At 38.3% G+C, this 25,917-nt stretch overlaps 1 protein-coding gene across 4 annotated transcripts in view; it reads right to left on the reverse strand.

Annotated features, from left to right (window-relative positions):
- The window catches only part of ZNF451 (zinc finger protein 451), a 38,587-nt gene continuing 12,670 nt past the window's right edge, over nucleotides 1-25,917 (reverse strand). For 3 of the 4 annotated variants that reach the window (XM_071741644.1, XM_071741643.1, XM_071741645.1), the window contains exons 7-15: nucleotides 25,761-25,887; nucleotides 23,510-23,663; nucleotides 21,370-21,517; nucleotides 19,176-20,824; nucleotides 17,558-17,692; nucleotides 13,589-13,719; nucleotides 12,457-12,643; nucleotides 3,341-3,415; nucleotides 1-1,169 (exon numbers count right to left, since the gene is read on the reverse strand). In XM_071741644.1, coding sequence (XP_071597745.1) covers nucleotides 1,117-1,169; nucleotides 3,341-3,415; nucleotides 12,457-12,643; nucleotides 13,589-13,719; nucleotides 17,558-17,692; nucleotides 19,176-20,824; nucleotides 21,370-21,517; nucleotides 23,510-23,663; nucleotides 25,761-25,887 — 2,659 coding nt within the window. In that variant the 3' untranslated portion in view covers nucleotides 1-1,116. The remainder of the gene's footprint in view (nucleotides 1,170-3,340; nucleotides 3,416-12,456; nucleotides 12,644-13,588; nucleotides 13,720-17,557; nucleotides 17,693-19,175; nucleotides 20,825-21,369; nucleotides 21,518-23,509; nucleotides 23,664-25,760; nucleotides 25,888-25,917) is intronic. The other variant, XM_071741646.1, reaches the window with a different exon arrangement.

Below are 25,917 nucleotides of genomic sequence, written 5' to 3' on the forward strand. Positions count from 1 at the left end.
TTTTTTTTTGCATAAGAAATACTTTTATTTACAGCAGTTTGAAGCAATCTCACAAGATAATAATTTAAAAAGTGAAGCCAGCATTTTATTACATTGAGATTTCTTCCTGATTGACAGCAATCACTAACTTAAGTACAATAGGCTGGTGAAGGTGGACAGCTTGAACAGGTATTTATAAAGGAAGGAACTGAAAAAGGGATAGATAATTTCAAACACAGAAATAATTGCTTGCCTTAAAATAAGGACAGTATAAATTAACACATTTACATTAATTTCTCCAAGGCTACCTCTCCATAAACAAAAGGGAGTAAAGACAGTAGTATACAGGAATAACATAGCTTAAATTCTCACATCTATTTAAAACAGGAACTAGGAAGTTTATTCAGCTTCTGTTCACTTAAAAAGTTGCTTCAGCCTCAGATAAGGGAGAGGAACTGAAGCTGTTAAACTTCAAGCCATGAAATCCAACACTCTACCATTCTACTAATTGAAAAAAAAATTATTTTTTTAAAAATAAACAAACACACTGTACAGCCTGTGGTCCTGATTCTGATGTTTACAACAAACAGGACATAGACAAAATTACAGTAAGAGGTGAGACTGACCATAGGCAAGAGTTAGGCCATGTTCCATTTATAAACCCGGGATCTAAGCTTCTCTTTATAACAAGATTAGCTAAGCAAATCTGAGATAATTGGAGTTTACTATTTTTATCTGTTGCAAAGAGCACACAAACATGTAAATAAAGACAATGATATTTTGTGACAGAAAAATAAAATACAAGAACCAATCTTGAGAAAACAAACATCTAAATCTCCCAAAATACCTCGTAAAACCAGCTTCCTAATTAGGCAGAGACAGACTTAGTCATCAGCCATTAGAAACAGAATATGCAAAGGCTTTAAAATATTTTATCATACACACTATATTGCAGTGGCTATCCATAAACTCCAGCTGGTCATCAGTATGAGAGAAGACATCAGATTACAAATGTAACAATTCAAAATACAGACATGTTTTCCAAGTGGTATTTCTGAACTTTTGTAAATAGATGAACAAGCTTCCATTCTGTGAGCAGCTCTGATGACATGCTGTTTTGTACTGAAGTATCTTCATTTACATTTCCTCAAGGCTTCTCTTGATAGCTTCTTCCAGCTCTGCATCTTGCTCTGCATAAATACAAAAACCTGATTATAATCACAAGCTCTGGTTGGTAACTAGTCATAAGCACAACTACATTAATATCACTATATAAAGCAACAAATTATTTCTGTGGACAATGTCAGTAGACTGCAAAAAGCCAGAAGAAAAACAGAATTAAAGTACCTTCCCTCCTTTTGTCTTATGCTCTCTTTTCAATACTACAAAATACCAGGAACAGCCTCCACTATCTTTCACTGTATTCAACAGGGGCAGCCCAATGATTAGTTTAAGAGTATAACACACCTACATATTTACTGGTCAAAATACCAAAATAAGAACCTATATGTACACACTAAGGAAGATAAAGTATTAAACCAAAAAAGACAGATGTTCAAAACAGAGAAGTTTGTGTTTTCATTGTGTTTCCTTATCTATAGATATTCCCAGAACTACATTCTAACTTGGCACCACTGTTGTTACTCTTACTAGTAGGAAGGCCAGACAGAAGTAGAAAAAAAGGCATGTCAGCAGTAAGAATAGTCTAGATGAGGGTCAGTTTGGGCACTAATTCTTTGGTGTTAGTGAATTAACTATCTTAAGACAAAACTGATAGGTACAGTAAATATTAAAACCAATGTTACAGTTTGAATAATTAAAGCAGCTTTCAGACACACTGTCATTCTTGTATTATTCATTATATGCTTTAGGAAGACACAAGCACATCTGATTACAAAAGCTGTCTGCCCTTATGACAAAGGAAACAGAATAATTACATATTAACATTTTAAAACTTTAATTATTGCTGGGCTGTTTTATGCAAGGCCTAGATCTGGAACAGAAATTGCCTCAATTAATGTTCTCATGTCAGCAGAACCATATTAATTCATCTGGACTTTCTTGCAACATTTGATACTACAGATAAAGAGATAAGTTAGTTTCTGAAAGGAAAACATTACATGGTCACAGAAACAAAAAAGTAACTTTTGGAACCCAAATAAAGCAGAAAGCCATTTGAAAACAACTGCTAGCATTAAAACGTGTTGTCAATTAGCCACTAAGCATGTGGAAGAACCAAAAATAAGCTCCAAACTCAAAATAAAACATGATAAAAGATTAAACTGTGTCAAGGTTTAGGCCCAGCCAGTATCAACCAGGCCTCTGTTTGCTCACCCCCACCATGGGACAGGGAAGAGAAAATCCACATTAAGGCTCGTTAATTGAGAAAAAGGAAGGGAGGTTTCCATCCCCAAATTGAATCTGTTTTTTTGCCTATTACCCTAATTGGGGAATTATGGTAACAGGCAAAATTACAGCAACCACACAGTCAGCCAGTGAACAGAGCTGAAGGCAGGCTGTGTCCTAAGAACAGAGGGTTTCAGCCATCTCTTGGGACTGAGACCTGTATGTACCAAATGCCACTGCTGTCCCTGATGGCAACACCCAGTGCTAGGGGGACCTAAGCATGGCAGGCTTTCAGTACCCTAGATGAGTATGTTGGACATTTAATAACAATATTTTGTAACAGTTGGTAAATTTCTGACTCAATAAATTCTTGTCAGTTTTATCACTGACCTAGTAATAAATTGTTTATTGATTTTTTGAGTTAATTTTATTTCCATCAGGTGAAAGGGCACAGTCAAGCCTTTGAACAACACATTGCTTTCACAGTGCACTGTGGTCTGTCACCTGAAATTAATTACCACATTGTATGAACACCACAACTAAACACAACAGCAAAAGGATGAAAATTTCAAATAAAGTAAAATACAATCCAAGTAGATAGCTGTACTGCTGGTTCAAACTTGTGCATAAATCTACATCTCTTTCAGGAGACCAGACTGCTTTGTTTAGATATCTAACTTTCAACTATTTATTCAAAAAGTCAACTATTTAGTCAGTATTTCTACTCGGAGTCAACACAGTCATATTAAACTGGTAAAAAATGAGCTCAGTCAAGTCTTTAATTAAACAATACCCTGTGGTGCACCAATAAAATAGATCGAGTCTGCTGACATACTTTTCATGTTAGGAAATTATTGTTGCTTTATAACTCGGTGTTCTGAACTACTCAAGTTTGCCCAGCATATTTTAGAGAGTATTCTAAGAGGTCATTTTTCATAAAACTGATTTTAAGTTTAGTTTCTATAGCTTCTGTTAATAGCAGACCTCAACACAGAAAAATAAAAATTAAACAGACCTTCCTGTTTCTTTGTTTCTTCTAAGCTCCTCTTCACTGTTAGTTGGAGCATTTCATCCTCTTCACTATCTGAACCTTAAATGGAAAAATAAAACTGATTACACATGGCTTCTAATAACACACGCAGTTCCTTCTTGCATTTCTTACTGTAACAATGCTGTAGGTTGGATTTGAAGAAATACACTTGTTATGATGTGAAAAATCAAGATAAAAATGTATAAGAATAGTTTAACACAAGAGACGAATTATTTTTTAGCTACCTTCTTTCCTTTCTTCCCAAAACCTAAAGGCAGACAGCTTCCGTTTTATATTATTTTAAAGAAACAGATGCAGGAACTACTGTTAGCATCTAATGCATTTGGGTTTTTTGCAATATTCAGTTGTTAAAAAAAAGAAGACATTACTTTCTACAAAATGGGTCAAGGATTTAATCACTGGAAGAAGTGCTACAGTGTGTCTCTGCCCACACAGGCTGTCAGCTGTTAGCTGCCTATCCACTCAAACATCTGAGTGCTGTAACTGAACTGAGCAGTGCAATTCAGATGTTCAAATCTCACAGATATGCTTAGATTAATCTGTTAAGTCATCATAGCCAAGCCCAGCCAAAACTCTACCACCTTTTCCTTTCTAAATAGCTCACTTTGTGAGGCTGGTTTACAGCTCCAGAATGTCAGCTGTATTTTGAAGTACCTAGTAGGGATTGGTGTACCTAGAGGTGTTTTGGTTTGGGATTTTTTTGTCATTTGTTTTAACAGTCTCAATAAACTACAGGTTAAAAAATAAACAAGTCAGTGAGTCACACTGTGTGTTTGTTCTCCTGCTATTGCTATTTTGAGAGATGGTCTCTTTAATGAGGTCTTAAAAGTATTCAAAATCAAGGATGTCAACAGAAGCACCTCCCTTGCAGCCACATTTACCAGAACACCAATGTACTTCTGATTACTTTTACCAGCAAAGAACATTTCAGCATGGACAGCTAATTTACTGACTACTGTGTGACTTCTGACATTTCAAATCACCCAGGGGAGGTATTCAAACAGACAGGTACACTTTCAAAAATTTATTTTCAGACCTCTGAGCCCACAATGATAGAAGAAATAGCTGGATATACACTGTAGTTAAAATGGTCTTTCTCCATTCTCTTGGCAGACTGACTGTGAATCCTTCTGGGAGCTGCCTATTATTTCTGGACAGAAGAGATGCGACTTTTTAAAAATAATCTTCCCAAGCAAAATAAAGAAAACTCCACACAACCCAAACAAATGTCATTGCAATTATTTATGAAAGGGAGAAAAAAGTGCAAAGAAAAAGCTTTGCACAGGTGACTTCTTCCTTATTAACCATACTTTACATATTAACCGTAATCTTTCAGCCCAGAAGACCAGCTCAGATGGCTCTAAAAGGTTTTGTACCTGTCAGAGGTGTAGCAGTTGAAGTAATCACTAATTAATTTGCTGGTGTAAGGATAATGGAAGAATTGAGATCTTGAGAACAATAAGGCATAGCACAATGGAATCTCTGGTTTGCTTCTGTATGAAATAAAAGTGCATTAAGAGCACCTTCCTGAGGGTTTGTGGGGTTTTTTATGCAATTTGACAGAAGATGCCAGTGAACAGGAAAGGCAGTATTCTTCTGATTGGCATCTTGCATAGATGGTTAAACATCAGAGAATTTGAGTACCAAGAAATTCAGCAGTTTCTTTCAAATATGATCTAAAAAAGTAAACTTCCCTGAAACTGGTTATAGAATAGTTTAGTGTTTACCACAGAAGAAGCCATGATGGCAACCCCCTGACAGGCTGTTGGAGGTGAGCTTACTCCTGGCTCCCCTGACCCAAGCAACAGGCCAACTTGACACTCATTTCTCAGGACACAGCAAATCAATAGCTGACTTTACTGTCAATTAAGACAGTTATGAACCTTAAAAGAGGATTTGTAGATAGAATTATTATTTTAGTTCATATAGAAAAAGTTTAAGATTCACCTCATGTATTAATGCAGGCCTCATCTTGCTGAAATGTTTTGTTAGTCACACCATCTTAATTACACCACTACCATCACACGGGGTACACACTCATACTCAAGTAGATGTATATGCAAACTGGCATGCAAAGCATTCTAAAACAAGCTACCTGCCCCATGAGTTATCACTGTACCTCATATGCAATAACTAAATACTACTTCATGGGTGTAATATCACAGAGAATAGGTTTGCTTAAAGCATTGCTGAAGAAACACCATTCCATTGCCAGCAACTATAAGACTTGAAAATAATTGGTAATGATGATCTTATGTGAGTTTTAAAGGGGGCTGAAAACTCAGCTCAGAGTCAAACGTGGTTACACAGCATGTTACAAGTCTTATGAGGCCCAATCTGCCTTCACTGGTCATTATTTGCAAGACTTCTTTCCCCTCTACCTAATTTTATTAATGTACATCCAACTTCCCATAAAGGTACCTGCTGGATTGTCTGAAATAAATATTTGAGTTGGTGCAAATTGACCTAATAAGAGGTTAACAGAGAGCCAGGTGTTATTTAGGAGCTTTTCACACAAAGGTTTGTCAGTATGTCAAATGATACTGAGACTTTCCTTATCCAAAACCAAAACCCATGGTTATGCTTGTCCTCAGTGTTCTTCATGCTTGCTCCCCTCCCTACACAGAGCAAAGGCTAAAGGAGCAAAAGCCACAAGGATGAAAATTTAAGACAAACCAATACATGTCTCTATCTGCCTGCAGGCAAAAATCCTCCAAAATCAGGACAGGGGTCAGGAGTTCAGCTTCCTTTAGGGACTGAACAGCAAGAACTATTAGTATGAAACTCACCATCTGTCAACTAAAGAAAAGGAATGGCCAACTGATTAAACAGATGTATTTTTAAGTCAGAAGAGACCAGGCTGCTTTTCCCCATGGGACAGGTAATTGTATCGACTGTGGCTCAAACGTTGTCTGTACCTCGTGACTCAACTCAGCTCTCAAGGAGGTCTTGAATTCCAGTTAAGAATATACTCTGTGCAAGTATCATAGAATGGCTGAGGTTGGAAAGGACCTCTGGAGGTCACCTTGTCCAACCCCCCCAGCTCAACCACCTGCCTCAGACTATGTCAAGACAGCTTTTGAGTATTAAAAAAAGATGCTGTACTGGGGAGCTCAGTAATTGACAATTATGGCCTTACCAGTGCTGAGTAGAGGGAAAGAACCCCCTTCCTCAACCTGCCAGCAACAGCCCTCCTAATGCAGCCCAGGGCTTGTCTGCCTTCACTATGAGAGCACATTCTCGGCTCATGATCAACTTGGGGTCCACAATGACCCCCAGGTCCTTTTCTGCAAAGTGTTTTTCTGTTGTTTGACCCCTGGTCAGCATATACTGGTGCTTGGGTTTGTTCCTCCCCTGATGCATGACCCTGAACTTCTCTTTGTTGAACTTCATGAGGTTCCATTTCTCTGGCACAGCAGTGTATAAGCTTCTGCCACTCCCAGAAGATTCTGGATCACCAGCAAGCCTGCTGAGAATACACTCTGCTCCACCATCTAGGTCACTAATGAAGATATTAAACAGGACTGGACCCAGTATTGACCCTTGGGGTACACTGTTGGTTTCTTGCCTCCAACTGGACTTTATGCCACTGATCATCATGTTCCAGGTCTGGCCATTTATCCAGTTTCAATCCACCCCACATTTTGCTCATGCACTCCAGAATTCATCAGCCTGTGCTCCTGGTACCACTGGTGTCTTCTAGTGATGAAGAATAAATAAGAACATTTAGTGTGGAAAAATCAGGCATGTACTGTCTCGCCTGTTAAAATGCTTAGCACATTCTGTAGCTCCCAACTTCTCTGGGGTCAGAAGAAAAACAATTGCCCAGTTTCTCAGCCAAGAGTTCTTAACATATGACCTCTTCTTCTCTAGTACATTTTGTTAAATAAACAATAACCAAGGAACTCAGACCATACCTATTCTTTCCACTAAGTCCTACTGCTCACTACTGTCCCCACACATTGCCAAATTACTGCTGGAACAATAAAACCCAGGAAAGCAAATTCTAGATTAATATTGAGCTCAGAAAAATTAAGCTAATAGATGGGGACAAATACAGTGATTTCTGACATTCTGTTGAGTCTCTCACAGAAAGCTGTTCTGGGAAGGGCCTGGGAAGCTTTCACAGAATGCAAGCGCCACCCACTGTCCTGACATCAAAACACCACAGCTTGAATTTGGATTAGTTGGCCACTGAGCTCAGCATAATTCCACCTGCACAGCTGACCCTGTTCTGCAACCTCTCTAGTTACCACCTTCTTCTTAATTCCACCAGGCTTACCAATTTATGTCTCAGTTGAGTCTCGATTTTCCTTCACTAGCCTTCATCCTCCTCCCTTGTCACACAACTTCATAAACCTCCTGAATACCTCACACATTCTAGGTCTCACACCCTACCTTCACTACTTCCCCTACAATGCTCCTTTTAATTAACTTCCAATCTCACCTTTTCCATTCCAATGTATGGAGATACTAATATCACATCTAAACCCAGTGTCTCTCTAGCCACTTACCCTTTTCCTTTCACAGCTGATGTCTGAAGTTTTAATGCTGCCTTTCCTTAAAGACAGCTTTAAAGCTACCTCATTCAGGATCCAAGTAACTACTTAGACAAAAATTTTAGATCAGTATCCCATCCTTCTCATTTGTAACCATGCGCACTGTGTGAGTCATGCTGCCTTTAAAACATTGTTCCTTGGCTCCTTTATTCCTCCTTCACCCCAATACTTAGTGCTTTAATCTCTGTTTCTTCATTAAGGTAAAACAATTGGTAAATTCAAGTATAGCTACTCCCTGCTGAGGGTTCATAAATACACAAAACCTTTTCCTTCTTGCACAGTGACACTCCACGCTATGTAGCTCTCCCTACAGATGCTCATTCATATGTTCATTCAAGTGTAGCATGCTCAAAAATAAAGCTCTAAATCCCTCACCCTCCTTCAATTGCATTTTTTTGGAAACTGGGGCCAATACTAAGATGGTCACTGAGATTTTCATCTTACCTTCATCTTAGACACTCCTCTAAAATTCTCAACCAGGTTAAATTAAAACTTCAGGATTTTTTTGGATGATCTGAGTGGTGGTCTTCCCACTTCATCCCTTTGGCTAAGATTCTTGTCCAGACTCATTATCTTAGGAGCTTACTATATTACTTTCTCCCTAGGGCATATCCATATACCCAAAGAGCACACAAGAGGTGGCCACTGACAACAGCAACTTACTAAATACAAGGTTATAACTCAAGGGGGGTTTTTAAACTTCAATAGGTTGTGGCCACTGTAACAACAGTGCAAATGAAGGAACAGATGCTTACTAGAAAAACTGTCATTCATTTATGGTGCATCACACTGCTGATGCTCATGCCCTTCATGCTTTTGGTCTTTTTGGATGGGGGGCTGGATCTGTCTTCAGTCATTCACTGTCTGTGTAACTGATGGTTCAGAATAACCAGAGACTGGGGTCAGATGTGGTATTCATATTGGACCACAACAGCCACAAAAACTTGAATACTGAAAAGGCAAACAATTATTTTCAATGTTTTCATTATATTAATTAACTCTTCTTAAATTGTTTTGTTGGCAAAAGCTTTTTGGGAAAGTAGGAGCTAGGAAGCTTAGCAGCATTCATTAAAATGGACTGAAATTGTACTCTTCCAAATATAAACTGCCACATTTAGCAGTACTTAAACACTTGAGGCATTAGTAGCAGACTGAGGATGAGGACAACTCCACTTGAACACAGCAGCAACGTCAGTGAAAGAGGTGCAGCAGCAATCTGGCAGTCAGCATAGCACACTGCTACCCATTGATTTTGGCAACCTCGGGACAGAGCCTGGCTCTTTAAAACTAAAGGGAAGAAGTACTCAAAAATTTGCTCCTCCTATTAAAAAAAAAAAAAAAAAAAAAGCCTGTTTTACTTAAGAGCTCAGTCACTGAACAACCTCATTTGAATATGACTGAGAAACATAGTTAAGCTAAAGCCATCAAGTTACACAAAAAATAATTTTTATCAACCAAGTTGTGGCACTCCTGTTAGTGTAAGAATGGATATGACAACCCCTAACCTATCAGCTTTGTCCTCAATATTGACCAGCACTTATTAAAACTATAAGCAGTACTGTCATGACTAGACACCAAGTGTCAAGACAGATAAGGGAACAATGGTCTTTTTCTGCATGTTAAACTTCTTTGCAGAGAAATTACAAAGGGAGACATTCAAAACTCAACTCTTCTGCGCTTCTCAAATCACTCCATTATCAACCATGAATCTCCTATCATGTGTTGTGCCTTCAGCATAAAAGGAAAAAAACCTTTCTGTATGAATTCAGCTTTATCAGTAAAAGAAAACATAAGCATGAATGTCTTGCCTACTCTTGCCATACCTCAAAGGAAATTCATGCATCCACCACAGCCAATGTTCTCCTAAGGCAACACACAGTTGATACCTTATTGCAACATATGCAGGAACTTATGTTTGTATTTATTTTAAAATGAATGTATATACCACAGTTCCCACAGCAGTTCTGCTGACAAGAGTAAAATGGTTCACAAGGTGCAACTGCCAGATGTTGCTACAATCCAAACACACTCCAGTTGCTCACAAGCTACTGATACCTCCTGTGAAGGTGACTCACAGAAATAGCTTCTTCATTCTGAAGCTCATCCAGTACAAACAACTGCCATATTTTTCAACACAATTCTCTGTAGTAACTTTTTCACTTATTTCTCCCTTCAGAGTAATAGCCATAGGCTTGGCAAAGTCACAAAGCAAGCAAATCTTGTTTATATTTCCTTACATTCAGCTGCATTTCTGTAAAAGGACAACAGGTTATACCAGCCTATGATACACTGCATGACTTCCCATCTCAGCCTTCCAGGACTGGTCTTGCCACACTAAGACTTGCAAATCCTTGATGACGCTGCAGAGCCACACAATGAAGGATGTATTCTGTGGTGGCTTTATCTTTTTAAAAAAACTTCATAGACTTCTGGTGACCACATCACCTCCCACACGACAAACATAAGCCTATTATCAAAACTGAATTTTCTAATGCCCTATTTTAATACAGGAACAGGAGACAAAGCCATTTCTCACTATTTGGGTCCCTCCTGCTGACACTGACTGGATAAAAGGACCAAAGGTGTCTCAAGACAATTCTGTTCCTTACAAGTTTGCCAAAGAACAACAGCCCAAGGACTCACATGAGATTCCATCACTTTCCTGCTCAAAGTATTACTTTTTATAGTGACCACATGCATAACTTAAGTGGGATGCACACTGATAAGGCAGCCAGCAAGTTAAGGTTTGGTGCTTCTCAGTAGTGCCCACCACTGTAAAAGGAAACTAGATATTAACATAGTAAAGGACACTGAAACAAGGGTTAGATTAGGAAACTTCTGAAAGCAAGACCAATATTAAAAACATGCTGTAGTTTAATTTACATACAAAAAATGGTTAGATCAAAGTAATCACCTCTGGGCCAGTATATCCCAGTGAACAAAGCTACACTAGAAAAACTACCCAGGCAGGAAGCTGTAGTACCCTCATGTAGAAAACAGTCAACCCTCTCTCCTCAGCTTCTCATATCATTAGGTCACACAAGAACCTACACAAAAGAAAGCCCCTACAGCTAAACTGACTTATGGGTAATTTGACTTGAACTGACTGCTTGCAAGTTACAGCTCTCTTCCAACTCTGCCTCCCAAAAATACACAAAGGTCTCAAAGCAAAAACAGCCTCCCACATTAATATATAGTTATAGCTATAATTACATTAGAAGAGATCTATCAATCTAGGAATTTCAATATGCTCTACCAAAGAAAACATTCACCGTTGGAATGATTCAATGTTCAGCTTTACAGATAACTGTGTAGAAAAGTAATCTTCCTTGAGCAAAATGTGACACTTGTGAAAATATGTGCACTAGTAAAAGTCGCAGTTCTGTAAACTATGCCAAGACTAAACTATAAACTATACTATACTGGTATGGATGCTTCTAGCTGGGAATCACACCTACCTAATCCAGCTGACAATTTAGACCAGTAAATGCTTGGTTTCGTCTGAAAACTCTCTAAGCACCTTCTCTGTATCAGAAGCACATAAATCATTTCTAGCTCACCACTTGAAATTTTTTTCAAGAAATCATTTAATTATACTATCTTGCTTTTTTTCCCTTCAATCGACTGTTGCCAATTTACCACTCAGTGCTACCACTCCACTTTCAGCCTCCTGGTAAAACAAAATCACCATGTGATAGCTCTTGCACACCTGCATTGAGACTAGCAGTGTCATTTACAGCTAATTTAGAGACAACTTTCTGTAACATGCATTCAATTCATAAGCCCCCCATACCACAAGAAGCAGTCAGGAAAAGCAATTCTGTATCCACAGAGAAATGTCAGGTCTTGTAGGAAAACTTTGATATTTTAAAACGCTGAGAAGTATTAAAACCAACCTCACAGCTCTGGTATCCTTTGCATGAAAATGAGCTTGCTTAAACCTCTTTGATTATTCGTTTTTAAACAAGAATTATCATTTTTGTGTGCCACTAATTAGAATATAGCATTTGAGAGGACTTAAAAGCTTCTATTGGTATTTTTCCTGCAAACACATGAGAGAATCATGTGCCAGCTGACAAAGAGCAAGAGACTGAAAGCGTCCAGGAGGATGGAGTTAAAAGAGGCAGAGATATTTTGGAAAATAAGGATGCTTCACCAGACTCAGAACAAATCAAGCAAAGGAGATTTGAGTAAACTTGACAAATACACACATGAGAGTGCTCTAAACAACTTCTCTTAAACTAGCAAGTAGTTCTCAGGCTGAAACAACTACTCATCTGTTGCTGTAAGAAAGAATACAGGGAGGACAGAGTTTATGTTGACTAAAAATGGTTAATTGAGTCTGGTTTCAAAGCTTGCCTCCAAAGAAATTGAATGTCTGATCTATATTTCATTGAAAAAACACTACAGTACAAGAAGCATCAAGCAACAGCTTGTATTACCAGCACAAGTGTTCAATGCTTTTATTGACAAGAATTTATCAGTTTACTGGAGAGACTGTGTTTAATGTTTACTTTCTACCTTTTGTAGTATCTGAAATGCTGTTTAGCAAGGCACACATCATGTCTCCATCAACATGGTGAGGATTTAGGATGCGAGCTGGCCGCTGGGTCATCTTAAATTGGTTTTCCAGTTCCAGGAAGCTTTTGTCTCCAGAAAGTACAGTGAAGGGAATCTGCTTGGGCAGGTGCTCATCCAGACGACCAGCCTATATGGAAACAAGTGACTAAGTGTTGAACTGAGATCAGACTTTAATCCTATGAGGTTTGGCTAGCTTGTTGTAAGACAGATCTTCACAGGAAAGCCATTTACAGCAACCTGCCTCCATTTTCACAGTCTGATGTGTGTAATACCACGGTGAAAGTTATTATTTCAACAGTGTGACACCGCATTTATATATATATATATATATATATATATATATATGACACTAGAGAAAACAGCTACCAGAACAATTTGAGTGAGTATGGAACAAATTCCTAAAAAGCAGCCTTGCAGAACCATCTCCACATAAAACTAATCACCCAAGCAGAGCATTTTAAGACTCATTTAAATAAGTGTGATGTTACATACACAGTTGTAAAACATGCTTCTATCATATAATTAGATGCTCAAGTAGTTTCATCTAACTTATAAAGCAACATATTAAGAACATGAGTTTTCATGGCATCACAGATTCCTGTCCTTCACCTGCACCTTTTCCAATCCAGCCAGAGCTCTAAGTCTACTGAACAGAGGTACTGCTCTTTGTCAGCCCAAAGTCTCTGAAACTGGCACCCATCCAACTCCATCCTAAAGATGGCTCTAAATTTGGGTTATATGAAGAGTAGTTAAATTTCTCTCTGAAATAGAAACTAAGAATTGTGCTGGTTTTTTTTTTTTCTCCACTCCCTAACCAGCCTTCTCACCCTTCACAACAGACTGATATCCTATTTGGGCTAACTTTTTTATTCCTACAGAAATAAAAAGATTATGTAAATCACTTCAAGAGGCTGTCTCCACTCTTAATTGACAGGTTTTTCTTTCTTTTTAGTGGATGGAGAAGTCACATGAAGTGAGTAAGAATATGATCTGTAATCAGCACCTGACATCAATAGCTGGTATCACCTGATACTCTTCTCTACATATAAAAACAAAATGTACAATAACTTACATGAACACAGATAGCAAAATCTGCTGCTTCTCTTCTGGTACCACAGCGTGGATGAAGAAAGAAACATCCAATCCGCTTAAGATAGTTGTAAGTTTTGCATTGCACTGGAGGTTTCCAGTTGCTGTATCCTCCTAAATAGAAGTAAAAGAACACACAAACAAAGACCAAACAAAAACAAAGCAGAAACACCACCATGAATTAAAAATGCAAGAAGGGAAAGCAAAGATAAACTTGGCTTAAAAGACAGAACTTATTTTGACCAATATGAAAGCTAAAATAAACATATAACCAAAAACCTGGAAGAACTATACTTGTGTTAGAAAGCAAGAAATGGAAAAAATAGCTAGCCTGATCCTACACAAAACCTCTTTCAACTTTGTGTGAATTTTCTTATGATCTTGAAAAGCTCTTCTAGAAATCATGTGAATTTAAGGCACAAGGGAGGGTGTTTTTTTTCAGTTTTAACAGAAGTTACTGTTAACATGCAGAAACCAAGGAACTCTGGGAATGTAGTACAAGTAACAGAGATGCTTTGGGAATCCTGTACTAATGTAACGCCTGAGAGTATTTCCAACACATTCTACAACTTCCTGACACAACACATGAAAGAAATCTTTTAAAAATAACATACAGTAACTGGAACAACAGCCTAAACAAATTCAGGAGTCCTGATAAAAACTTGGATGCAGTCAAGGATAAACACAAATGACACAACTGATGAAAAAAATCACTGCATGAATTTTCTCAACAGTAGCCTAAAACATGCTGTCACTGGCTAAGAAAATAGGTGGATGATAGGAATGAGCCAAGTAACAGGCCTGCTGCAGATAAACGAAATACCAGGCTGAAAAGGTAAGAGCAAGTCTGTTTAAAAAAAAAAAAAAAAAGGAAACACAGAGGAACCTGCAGTTACTATGACAACATAAAAAGAATAAAAAATGGGATGACAATTTGAAGGAAGTATATAATGACATTCATAGTTGCTGAGAAATAATGGGTCCGCAATGGGAAGAAAAAAATGTTGCTTTTTATCCCCCACATGACAGATAGGGTGGATGCAAGAAAGGTTTCAGAATGGAAAGTGAAAGCAGCCACTGATGGTACTTCCTGTGAGGACAAACTAGAGGCTCAAGTAAGCAGGCTACAGAGGGTTGTATACTCCAATTTATCTACCCCTAGACTGAGACAGAAGTGGAACAATATTGATTTCTCCTTAGTTGTTTTTCCCCTTTTCAGACTAAAGGATATCAAAATTTATCTCAAATATTTAATAACAGTCTACACAAAAAAGATTTTAGAGAACTTTCTTCATGAGAAAAAATGGTGTTTACAAGTCATTCTCATCTGCTGTGTCAGCCTTAGTCACTGCTATTTGGGTAAAGACTCAATCACCAACCCTGCCTTCTAGCTGCACAAATATACAACTAACATTTGACCAGGACAACCAAAAGCAATAACAGAACTGTATTTACTCTGTGGAGCTAGACCACAAATGGGTTTAGGACAGGTGAATATCTGAAAACAGAAACAAAACAGAGCACAGGCAATACAGGGGAGGAACTCAAAGCAAAGCTAAGGCTGTATCAGCAATAGGAGTAACAAAAATAATGGAAAAATGAGATATTTTCACATGCTAAACAAACAAGAATGTCATGCATCAAATAACTCTGTAAGCCATTATTATGAGAAGACATCTACAACAATAAAGCCAGATGTGCCTCAGTGGTTCTGGGCTCTGTACCCATGTAATTGACCCTAATGAACTGCTAGAGTGTCCACTGAGGTGATTATGCTCCATTTTAATCACCACTGACTCTTTGGCATGGGTTTTTCAGTTCAAGTGCCCCAGCAGCCATTCCCATGATGCAGCCTCCATGCAGAAACCCCATGGGGGAAGCAATAAATGGAGTGGCACTGACAGGGGCTGGGCTGTGCCAACAGGCACCTGTGTTTGGAACATCCTTGGGCACAGTGCTTTAACTAGCACAGAGGTACCTTTGGGTAAGACTATCATATTAATAGAAGCTTCTAACAATAGACTAGTAACCCTAAGACTGAACTGTGGATTATTTCTCTTTCTTAAATAGGTCAGGGAAGAAACATTTCTGACAATAATACAGTTTAGACATTCCTGGATCCTGGATTCAATGTTTTTTTGTTCTTGTTTTTTTTACTGAATCAAAACAGGGAATTTTAACCTTGGAAAATTATCATAATGGTGCAGAAAACTGTATCAGAGCAAACAAGCTGGAGTCAACTAATGATCAACCAGTTTTGATTTGATTAAATTAAATAGAATAACAAAGCAGAATTGAAAGCAAGTGTCTGAATTCAAGCAGGGTAAATTCGACATAACTGTGAAAAACTATTTACTAATTAATTCTTTATAAAATGCAGACATAATTGCTTTGGACTTTAGGTGGCAAACAGGCCTGTCATTTCTTTAAGTCAAGTTCCTAACAGTTTCTTAACTGAAGAAAAAAAAAAATCTTTTCCCAGGCCAAGCTGATTGAGTAACTATAGACATAAACAACAAACTTTCAGCAATTAAAAACCACACCCAAACCCCAAATCACAATAGCCTTAGAAGTCAAGGATGCAGTGGTGAAGTGCAATTCAACTAGAAGCCAAGTTGGGCAAAGCCTCACAAAAGGCTGTAAGAACAAATAATAGGTTGGTCAGCCAGAAAATATTAAAAAAAAAAAAAAAAAAATCTAACAGCAAGGATGAAATTTCTTTGACTTTATGCATGCATGTGTGTGCATGCAAGAATGCTGTTAGTGTACAGGGAGGCCAAAGGGAGGCCAAAGGCTCAGTAATGACAGTACAGCTAATGATACAGAATGTGATGCCTGAGCAGAACACAAAGGTCAGGAGCATAATAGGCCACTTAAACAGAGAAAAATCAGACAATTCATCCCCAGAACTCCTAACAATCAGATATTAGACTACAACTGACTGAAGAAATTACACTTGACACTAACAGACATACTTGCTCTGCCTTCATTAGCTAACTGGAATACCTGTTTTTAAGAGGGGGGGAAAAGAAAAGTAGTGATTCAGACATCAAGAGGCCTTTCTGCCCAACCTCAGCAGCTTGAAAACTCTCAGCTTTGAGGATGTTTATTGCCTTTTAAAGGAAGAGGTAATCAAAAGCACTAAATAAAGAGGTGGTGCACTGCAATGGTCTTTACCAAGTGTAAAACAGTCCGGCAGTTCCTATGAGACTGTTAAGATGATGCTTGTTTTCCAGGCAATAACTATTTTGAAATTATCCTCTATCCAGATTTTACCAAACTATTCAGAATAACACAGTTAAAATAATTAAAGTCAGATACACAGAAAACCAGTAGAAGAAGCATTAAAGGTGGACAAGTTGGTTCAAGAATAGTCAAGTAAGGAAAAGTATCAAGTTAAAGGGATGCTGCTGACAGACTTGAATTCCACAACATGAATTCCATCAATCACCTTGTTCTACCACTGGTATCTTCCAGAGGTGAGATACACCTATTGATTTACAGGATGACCAGGGACATCTTAGGGACCAAGCCAAAGACAGAACAAAATTCAAGTACAAGAATGTTCCAGGCCGTTTGGAACTAAAAAGAACAAGAACATTATGACAAAGACTTGGAAGTTAGAATGGAAATAATCTGAGTATTATGGCTGTCAATTATGAAAACCTAGTGTGATACAGCCCTAAGTAAGTTCAGCAGGGAAGCCAGAAAGACTCAAACTATCTGGCAATTCTGGAACAATATTCTACAAGGAATAGTAAGAGCAGAAGAGGTTAAGAATGAGTTAGAAAAGTTCAAGAACATTTCTATTACATGGTGACTATGACACTGTGACTTCAGAAACCTTAGTGGCTGCTTGTTCCTGTTCTTCATTCTCTGAGATTTAACGAATTGCAGGTATTTGTGTAGACTTGTTAATCTTATCTTCTGATTTCCTTTAACCACTTTTTACCTTGAAAGCCCCAGATAAAGGTTCCTTGGTTCAGGTTAGCTGGCAGCTGCGTGAATAAGCTTCCCCAGTTGTCCAGATCCACCAATACAATGTGTGTCATGGTACTCAGATAGTCAAGATCAGGAAGTTCATAATCTTCAATGGGATAAAAAGGATGCATTTAAAGTCACCTCACTTTCTGGTCAACCGACATACATCAACTTAGATATGCTTTTAAAAGTAACCTATTCAACTGTTCTATCAGCTACAAGTTACATAATATGATCCTATTTGGTGACTATTGTTTTAAAATCAACTAAATTAGTGTTTAGTGATGCACAAATCAGACAGAAGAAAGAATCTAAACAGACAGTATTGTAGAACTGGATGGTTTTGTATTGGGCACAGAAAGCTGTTGTCCTGCTCGGAGACACTTTAACAGTATTTCATGTTCAGCTGTGCACCCCCTACTGTGGCAAATCTCTGGGATACATATTTGCTTACATGCATCACACAAACTATTTAAAGACATACTTTTTGCATTATGACACCATGAGAAATTAAAAACACTTCAAATTTTTTAACACAAGGTAAATCTTAAGCATTCTTGATGTCATGTTTTGAATTGACATGAACTTCAAAAAACTATTGCACGCTCAAGGAAAAAAAACCAAAAACTAATGCATACTGGAAATATAAACTGAGCTGAAGTTGTTTTTTGGAAGCTAAAGGCATCTGAGAAGGAATGCCCACACAGAAAGTACAATCAGGTGCATGGTTATGCATACAAAGAAGGCAACTTAATGTATGTTTATTATACACCACTTCTACATTTCTGTAACTTGGATCTCTATTTCATAGAATGGTTTGGTTTGGAAGGGATCTTAGAGATAACCTAGTTTCAATCCCCCTGCATGGGCAGGGACACCTCCCACTAGACCAGGTTGCTCAAGGCCCCATCCAACCTGGCCTTGAACATTTCCGGGGAGGGGGCACCCATGGCTTCTCTGGGCAACCTCTTCCAGTTTCTCAAGACCCTCATAGTGAGTAATTTCTTCCTAATACCTAACCTAAATCTACCCTCTTTCAGTTTGAAACTGTTATCCCTCAGCCTGTCACTACAGGCCCTTGCAAACAGTCTCTCCCCAGCTTTCCTATAGGGCCCTTCAGGTTCTGGAAGGCTGCTATAAGGTCTCCTCCTTGGAACCTTCTCTTCTGGGAAGAGTTGTCCAATTCTCTCAGTGTGCCTTCACAGGAGAGGTGATCCAGCCCTCTCATCATGTTTCTAGGCCCTTTTCTGGCAGAGTCTTTGATTGCTGTCTTTCTTTTAACACCAAATTATGCTTTCAATTAATTAAAAAAATGTTTCAGTCCCAGGGTTCAGACATCTTCAGACATTCAGACATTTTTAAAAAAAAAAAGTATCACATAGCATATAGGAATAGATTCCTGGATCTAAGTTCTGGATACACAGAGAATTGAAAATGCAGCTCTGAGAAATAACAGACATTATATTCTGAGCTGGTTTATAGACTGAACATAAGGAAATTATATGCTACATGCTTGTACTGGCATTGGAACAGAGGGTGTAAAATACAACAATTTTTCTGACGGTGAAAAAAAATAAAATTCAACAAACCTTCATCATGCTCTTCAGCGTGTACTGGGCTTTCTTTTTTAATTTTCTTTCCCTGCATTGGTCCCTGCAGAGGAGACTGTGGTCTTCCCTGATTCTTAGATGGAGATATTTGAAATTTTACCTTGTGAGGTTTTCTGTCCACACAAGTCCCACTTGCTGTGAACTTAAATATTGTATTTTCCGATTCTGATGCAAGACTTGAGAGATTAGGTTTCTGCAAGAAGCAGTGTTTCATGTGATAGTGCTGATGTGCACTCTGAAGGTCGTCAAAGTTTTTGTTGCATGCAGCACATCGAACAACATACATTTCCTCCCTCTGTTTCACAGGTGCATGACTGTTCAGATGAGTGTTCAAATCATCAAAATTCTGTGCAGTTGCAGAACAGAGGCAGCATCGAAACCATAACTTTCCTTTTTCCAGCATGGCTTTCTGACAATTCATATAATCATTCCTCCTATTTATTTTGGAGACATAAGTTGTCCGGCAACCACAGGTTAAACAGTCTCCTTTTTCTACTGGGAGGAAGTCCTCTTCTTTTTTTATTGATAATTCCATCTGCTCAGGCACAAATGCATAGTCCCTGCTATGAATCTCCTTATAATGGTCTAGAAATTCTTCTTCTGTGTCGAAGAAGAGATTGCCACAAAGGCCACAGAAGTATTTAGTCTGTACCTCCTCATTATGATGCTCTTGAAAGTGTCTCTGTAATGTGCCTATTTTGCGAAAGTGATTTCTGCACAAGCCACAGCTGTATCTGTGAAATGCATGGCTTTCCAGTGACATGCAATGTTGTTTAACACTCTCTTCAGATTCAAACATCTCCTCACAAATATGACACTGCCATTTTCCCAGAACAGGGCTTTTTTCAGGGTTGAGTTCCATAGGACTAGGACTACGGTCTTTCCTTTCACCTGCAGAAATGCACACTGCATCAGAAGCAGATGGCATAGGTTCATCTTCTAGAGCTTCTTGTTCATAATAGTAGCAATGTCCACCATGAAACTCAGTCACATGTTCCATAATATCCTCTTCCCTGAGATCTACAGAGCACGCTCTGCACCAGAGAAGAAAATTATTCAAGTGTGCTCCCCCGTGGAATCGACTCATATGCAGGCGGATAATGCTTGAATTTTCAGCAAGCTTTCCACACACAGCACACTTGTGACAGATCCTATTTGCTGATAAAATGTGCTTTTCTACCGACTCTTCTGTAAAAAACTTCTGAAGGCATTCACAAAACCAGGCTTTTACTTTAAAAGCACTAGCTTGACTTTGGTTTGCTACATTATCTTCATTTGTATTATTTAAATCGCTCTTCCGTTTTGAAGGAGTAGACTCCCTTTCAGTGACAGCCTCATTTGAAGCCAAGTGTCTTTTAAGCAGTGGTCTTGACCGATCCACAATATGGCACAAATGAGACTGATTTTTATTTTTCCCATTGACATGACAGAACATCAAGATGGACTCTTCCACTGAAGTAAAAACTTTAATTTTATGCTGATTATTTTGCTTATGCTGGGTAATCTGATTCTTATCAGCAAACAGTTCATCACAGTTCTCACAATAACCTTTTGTTTTAAATATCTCTGCAACTTGGGAGATGCTCTTCTTTGACACTGCCACAGGCCCAGAATTATTACAACGTGTTCTAGAACAGATAAAAAAAAAATAAAGAGATTATATCATAACCTGAAATGGTTTTAAACTTTTAGATGTACTTTGAAAGCTTACCTAGTAACTATAGCAATGTGTGTGGAAGTGTCTTCTGTATACTTTAATTCACCTACTAACTTCTCAACAAAAACATGAAATGCCTATCTAATCTCTGCACTTTAAAGGGAATTAGGTACAAATTTCCAAAACTAGCACTTGGATTGCTGCTTATATTGTTGACTTGGTACATTTCAGAAAGCAAATGCTGCCAAATTAGAAACAGTGGAACAGACACCAAGTCTGGTTGTTCTCTTACAGAATGTAAGAAGAAGAATATAGAATCAACCGGCATTCTGCAGTGGATTGCGTGGGGAAAGGCAGGTTAAAAATACATGGAAAGGGTCAGGTTTTTGATAGTTTACTCAAGAAGTCAATATTCAGATGGTCCTAACTGTCCTGAAATCCAGGCATCACTAAGAACACCCTGCCTGTGTTCGACCTATGAATGTTCAACACAACAGACAGCTGTCTCCCACAAACCTGAAATGAGCCGTTAATTCCATATGGGAGCGTAGAGCCCGGTAGCAGGATATACACTTCACTTGGAAGGGGATCTCTTTACACAGAGATATGAGAAGATTCTTTGCATAGGATGGGAAAGGTAAAGGAAGGCCAGCCTTTGTTTCATCTATAATATGGAATGCAAGAAAGTACAATCACATGTTAGAGTTCTTTCATACCATTTCAGCTCTCAGATGAAAGTAAGAATTGTAATCATTTGGCACAGAATTCAGAAAGCAAATTACTGTGTGCCAGCTAAGTAACAGTAATCCTCCAGTGGAAGTTTTAAGTAAAATCAGATTTTTTAAAACTTCTGTAAGAATCTTGTATCTGAATCTGTTTGCATCTTGCTTTTTCATACTTGTTGACTGACTCTACTTCTCTTTTTTTGACTTCTACAAAGTCAAGTCAGATATCTCCCTTTGGAAGGTTCTTACTGACCTTCCTTCCATCTACCAGCACCTGTCTACCCTTAAAACATACACTTTTGTTTAAAGGCATAGTGTGGTTAAAAAAAAAAAAAAAAGCAATCCATTTAACAAGTTCCCACAATCTCTGACCATCTCTCTCTCTTTTCCAATCCTCAGTGTCACCTCCCCTTACATTTTCAGGGGCAGGATTTTCTGTTCTTAGGAGTACATACTCCATGTCTAACTGAGGTGCCAGCAGAATAAAAAAAGAAAATCTTTTGAAAAAAGGATGGGAAATGGCTTATGAGCTACATATTGCTGTTAGAGTTTGCCTCCTAAGGTGCAGAACATTTTCTCTGAATTTACTGTTTAGCAATATGTGATGATCAGCTGGCAGTAATTTGAGGTTATACCTTTCAGCTAACTTCACTGCCAGATATTACAGACCATGGCAAGAGTATTAATCATGAAGACCTACCATGCAAAGGAAAAAATGGACCACTTCCTGTTTTTTTTGGTCTGAGCTAAGCAGAACTCTCTAAAGAAGAAACACTATTTTCTGCTTTTAACTTTTCTAAAGCAATAGCTCACCAGTAATCTTTTTTAAAACTGATGACCTGATTTAAAAGACATTTACAGTCAGTACATTCAGAATTAATAACCTATTTGAGAATAAAAATATATTAGACTTACAATACATAAGAGAACTAAGAACTGTGCAGCTGATTATCACCTCCATGTGACAGACAGACTCAACCTCCAAAGGATTTTTTCAAAGCCTGTCTTTACTGCACACTTCTTGCAGCCATGCTGGGGAAGGGCAGAACATTCAGTTATGAAAATGGGAAATAACTATACCAATCCTTTTGGCCACCTAGGCTTATCATGAAAGCTGCACTACATAAAATATGGCAGCTTCGTGAATAAAAAATCAACTTCCTCTATAACACATCTGTCTCAGCTGTTTAGCTAACATTCAAGTAAGTGCTTTAATCCCTATTGGTTGTATCAAAGCTAAAAATTCTGTGCAGCTATAATGGTCATTAACCTTGTTTTCAAAACCTTGAATAGACAGGTATCTTCTGTGGAATCCAGTATGTATGGTTCAGGATGTTACCAGCTCACAGCATACTGAGTATTTTAGCCTCCAGCAGAACTGTGGCCAGTGCAAGACACCAGACTGGCAGCACTGTTCCAGCTAAGCAAGCTAAATTTGCAATTATATGGAGAAGAAATTTTCACAAGTTTTTTTCCTTCAGGAATGCCCAGGACACTGATAAGAAAAACAGACTTCAGAAAGTAAAGTAAGGGGAAAAACATCACAGCCAGTCTGACTGGAACTGAAAAAGCAATATATGTGCTTGGGTATGAATTCCTATCAATACCCTAAATGTAAACTTATTTAGGATAGTAGTTGCAGAGTCACTGGACAATGAGAGGCTGTATGAGAGACCTGCCAGCACAAAGTCTGTTCCTCATTACAGCAACTGTGATGGAGGAATCATTTCTACACAAAAACAGGAATTTGAAAGCATCTCTTCTTAAAGAACTGTATCACATTTAAGACCTTAAAGGAAAAATAAGAATTCATTAGAAAAAAAAATTTAAATCCTAAGCTCTTTTACACAGAAGAAAAATCTAAGTTACTTTATATCATACTGATCAATTATTGGAAGAAATGAAAAGCACTACACTCAGCAGCAACATACCACTCAGTTTAGAAACCTGGAGGAAGTGATTCTTTACTGACATATGCTGCAAGCATTCATCCTTGTTGATGAAAAGGAGGAAGCACTTTGGGCATGCAAAACATGGAATATGCTGTGGAGGGAGACCTTTTTTATGTCCATCACTTTCATCCACCTGAAAAAGAAAATAACCTAATTAGGGAAAATATAAAGTCAAGAAAGCAGTCCCAGTTCTTCTCACATCTTTCTGTGGTGATATTTTCACTTTTAGATTTTCAGATACCACATCTACAATCTACAGCCCACACTTCAGCTCATCAAACAAGGGACTGCCCAAACTGCCACTGTCAGACTCAGGTACTTGTTCTTAGTACGCTGGCAACTTTCCCATCTTGCACCCCTGGAAGCAACCATGTTTCCCAAGCCAGACTCTCAGAAAAAAGTCCTTCAGTGACTAACACAGATGGTTTTCCTTATGTCACTTCTTCCCTCATCTTGGTAACCCCCATCTTTTCAAAATGCTGCTCTTCAGAGTAGCCCAACAGGTCTGTGACTTCTATTGAAGTCAATTTTTGCACCCCTTTTGTGTACTACGTGAACTTCAGATCTCTGCCCTCTAGGCAAAACCCCTTTAATTTTGCTTGACATTTCTGCTTACTTCTTTCTTATGTCACTTGTAATATATGATGTTAATGAATTTGTAATCCTAACCAGTAAATTCAGAATTAAACTAACAAGAAAGTGAACATGGGGCTAGACAAAGCAATTGAGACCTATACTTTTCCACAAAAACAGTGTAAGCAACACAAGGCCTTGACGAGACGAACTTCTATCTCAGCAATAATTGAAGCATGGGTCTTGTTATTAAAACAAGGCACTGCCAAGGCTAACGAGGCACCAAAAGAATGCAAACATCTGCACAGAGACAACGTAAAAATGCCACAACCAGCAGATAAGGGAAAAATTATGGCTAGGGTCTAATTTTGCTCTGTAACAAGATAATGAAGTCAGCGAAAACAAGAAAGGTAAAGGGTTCAAGTTTGAGGAAGACTTTTTACTTCATCCAAAGACCCCTTAACGACCCCCGATATCTCCCCAAGAGAGGGCTCCGCCCAGACTCTGCCTATCATGAATATTGTAATAACATGATGTAATCCCTATGAATATATATGTAAACCCACCCCTTTTTAATATTCACAGAATTGTGATCAATATAAGATAATTCTAGAGATTTAGAAGCGTGTGTGTGAGTGGGGCAGAGACTCCCCATGCACCCAGCACTGTTTTGCTCACTGCAATTTCAATCTTATTAATTAAATTAAACCATTAACAGATTATTGAGTCTCGGTCATTTTTAACACACGCAAAGAATCTTCATTACATGCTTATGCTTTCTTACACAGCTTTGTTTAGGATTATCTCCCCATCCTTCCATATCAAAATAATCCCATCATCTTGTGCGCTGCAAGAGCCTTCCACCAAACTTGCCTGTAACTCCTGTTAACACCTCTGGACACAAAGGCACACAAATTTAGAAGCAATGCAAAAAGAGCAGGGGCAAACTATGATGCAATCTTTTAAGATTCTCAAGTATGAGTATGCATCAGGATTTACTACTATTATCTAAAAGTAGCCCAATTTTCAGAGCACCTAAAGCTTAACCTGAATTTAACACAGCTTCTGAAGACTAGGTGGGTACACCACAATATTTGTATTAAAACACTAAGCTTTCAAAGTGCTATCCATTATACAATTCAACACCAGCCTGCTTAAATAAAACCATGCACTCTAAAGATAACACCTGTGTGTGTCACTGAACTGAGGTGTTAGCTCTTGAGTAGCAGCAAATAAAGCTACCAGAGAATGGAAACCCAAAAGAAACAACTGCATCTGAATCTCCCAAGTTCCTTTTCTCATTCCATAGCCTCTTTTTCTCCATCTCCTTTCTGATGCTCTCTTTTCCATCATTTATTTTGCCCTAACTTCTTGTCTTTATCTTCCATAAGACGCAAAAAGGGGAATACCTTTCAACATCATCAATTGAGGGACAACAGGTTTGAGACAGAACTGTGGTCTTCTCAAAAGTACAACAAAATGGTCAGATCTAATGGGAATACCATAAAGATAGACCCGTTGTTTGAAACAGCAGAGTAAGAAAAACTTCTTCAAGAAGGGAGGGGAGAGAAAGAGATATAAAAGTGCATAACTGTACATCTTGAAAACCCTCTCCTACACTAACAGTCAGGTGAGTTGCTTATCCTTATGATCTTGCCTTAGACAGAAGATGATCACTGTACTGCTGAGAGGTTGAAAATACTTTGCAGCATATCACACAGGCAACAGCATTATTTGGGGGTCCACGTAAAGTGACTGTTGGGTCACAAGGAGAATGATCAAACCTGGAAAGGAAGAAATAATTAAACTAGTCT

This window comes from Heliangelus exortis, chromosome 3 (genome assembly GCF_036169615.1).
Source record: "Heliangelus exortis chromosome 3, bHelExo1.hap1, whole genome shotgun sequence".
Taxonomy (NCBI): domain Eukaryota; kingdom Metazoa; phylum Chordata; class Aves; order Apodiformes; family Trochilidae; genus Heliangelus; species Heliangelus exortis.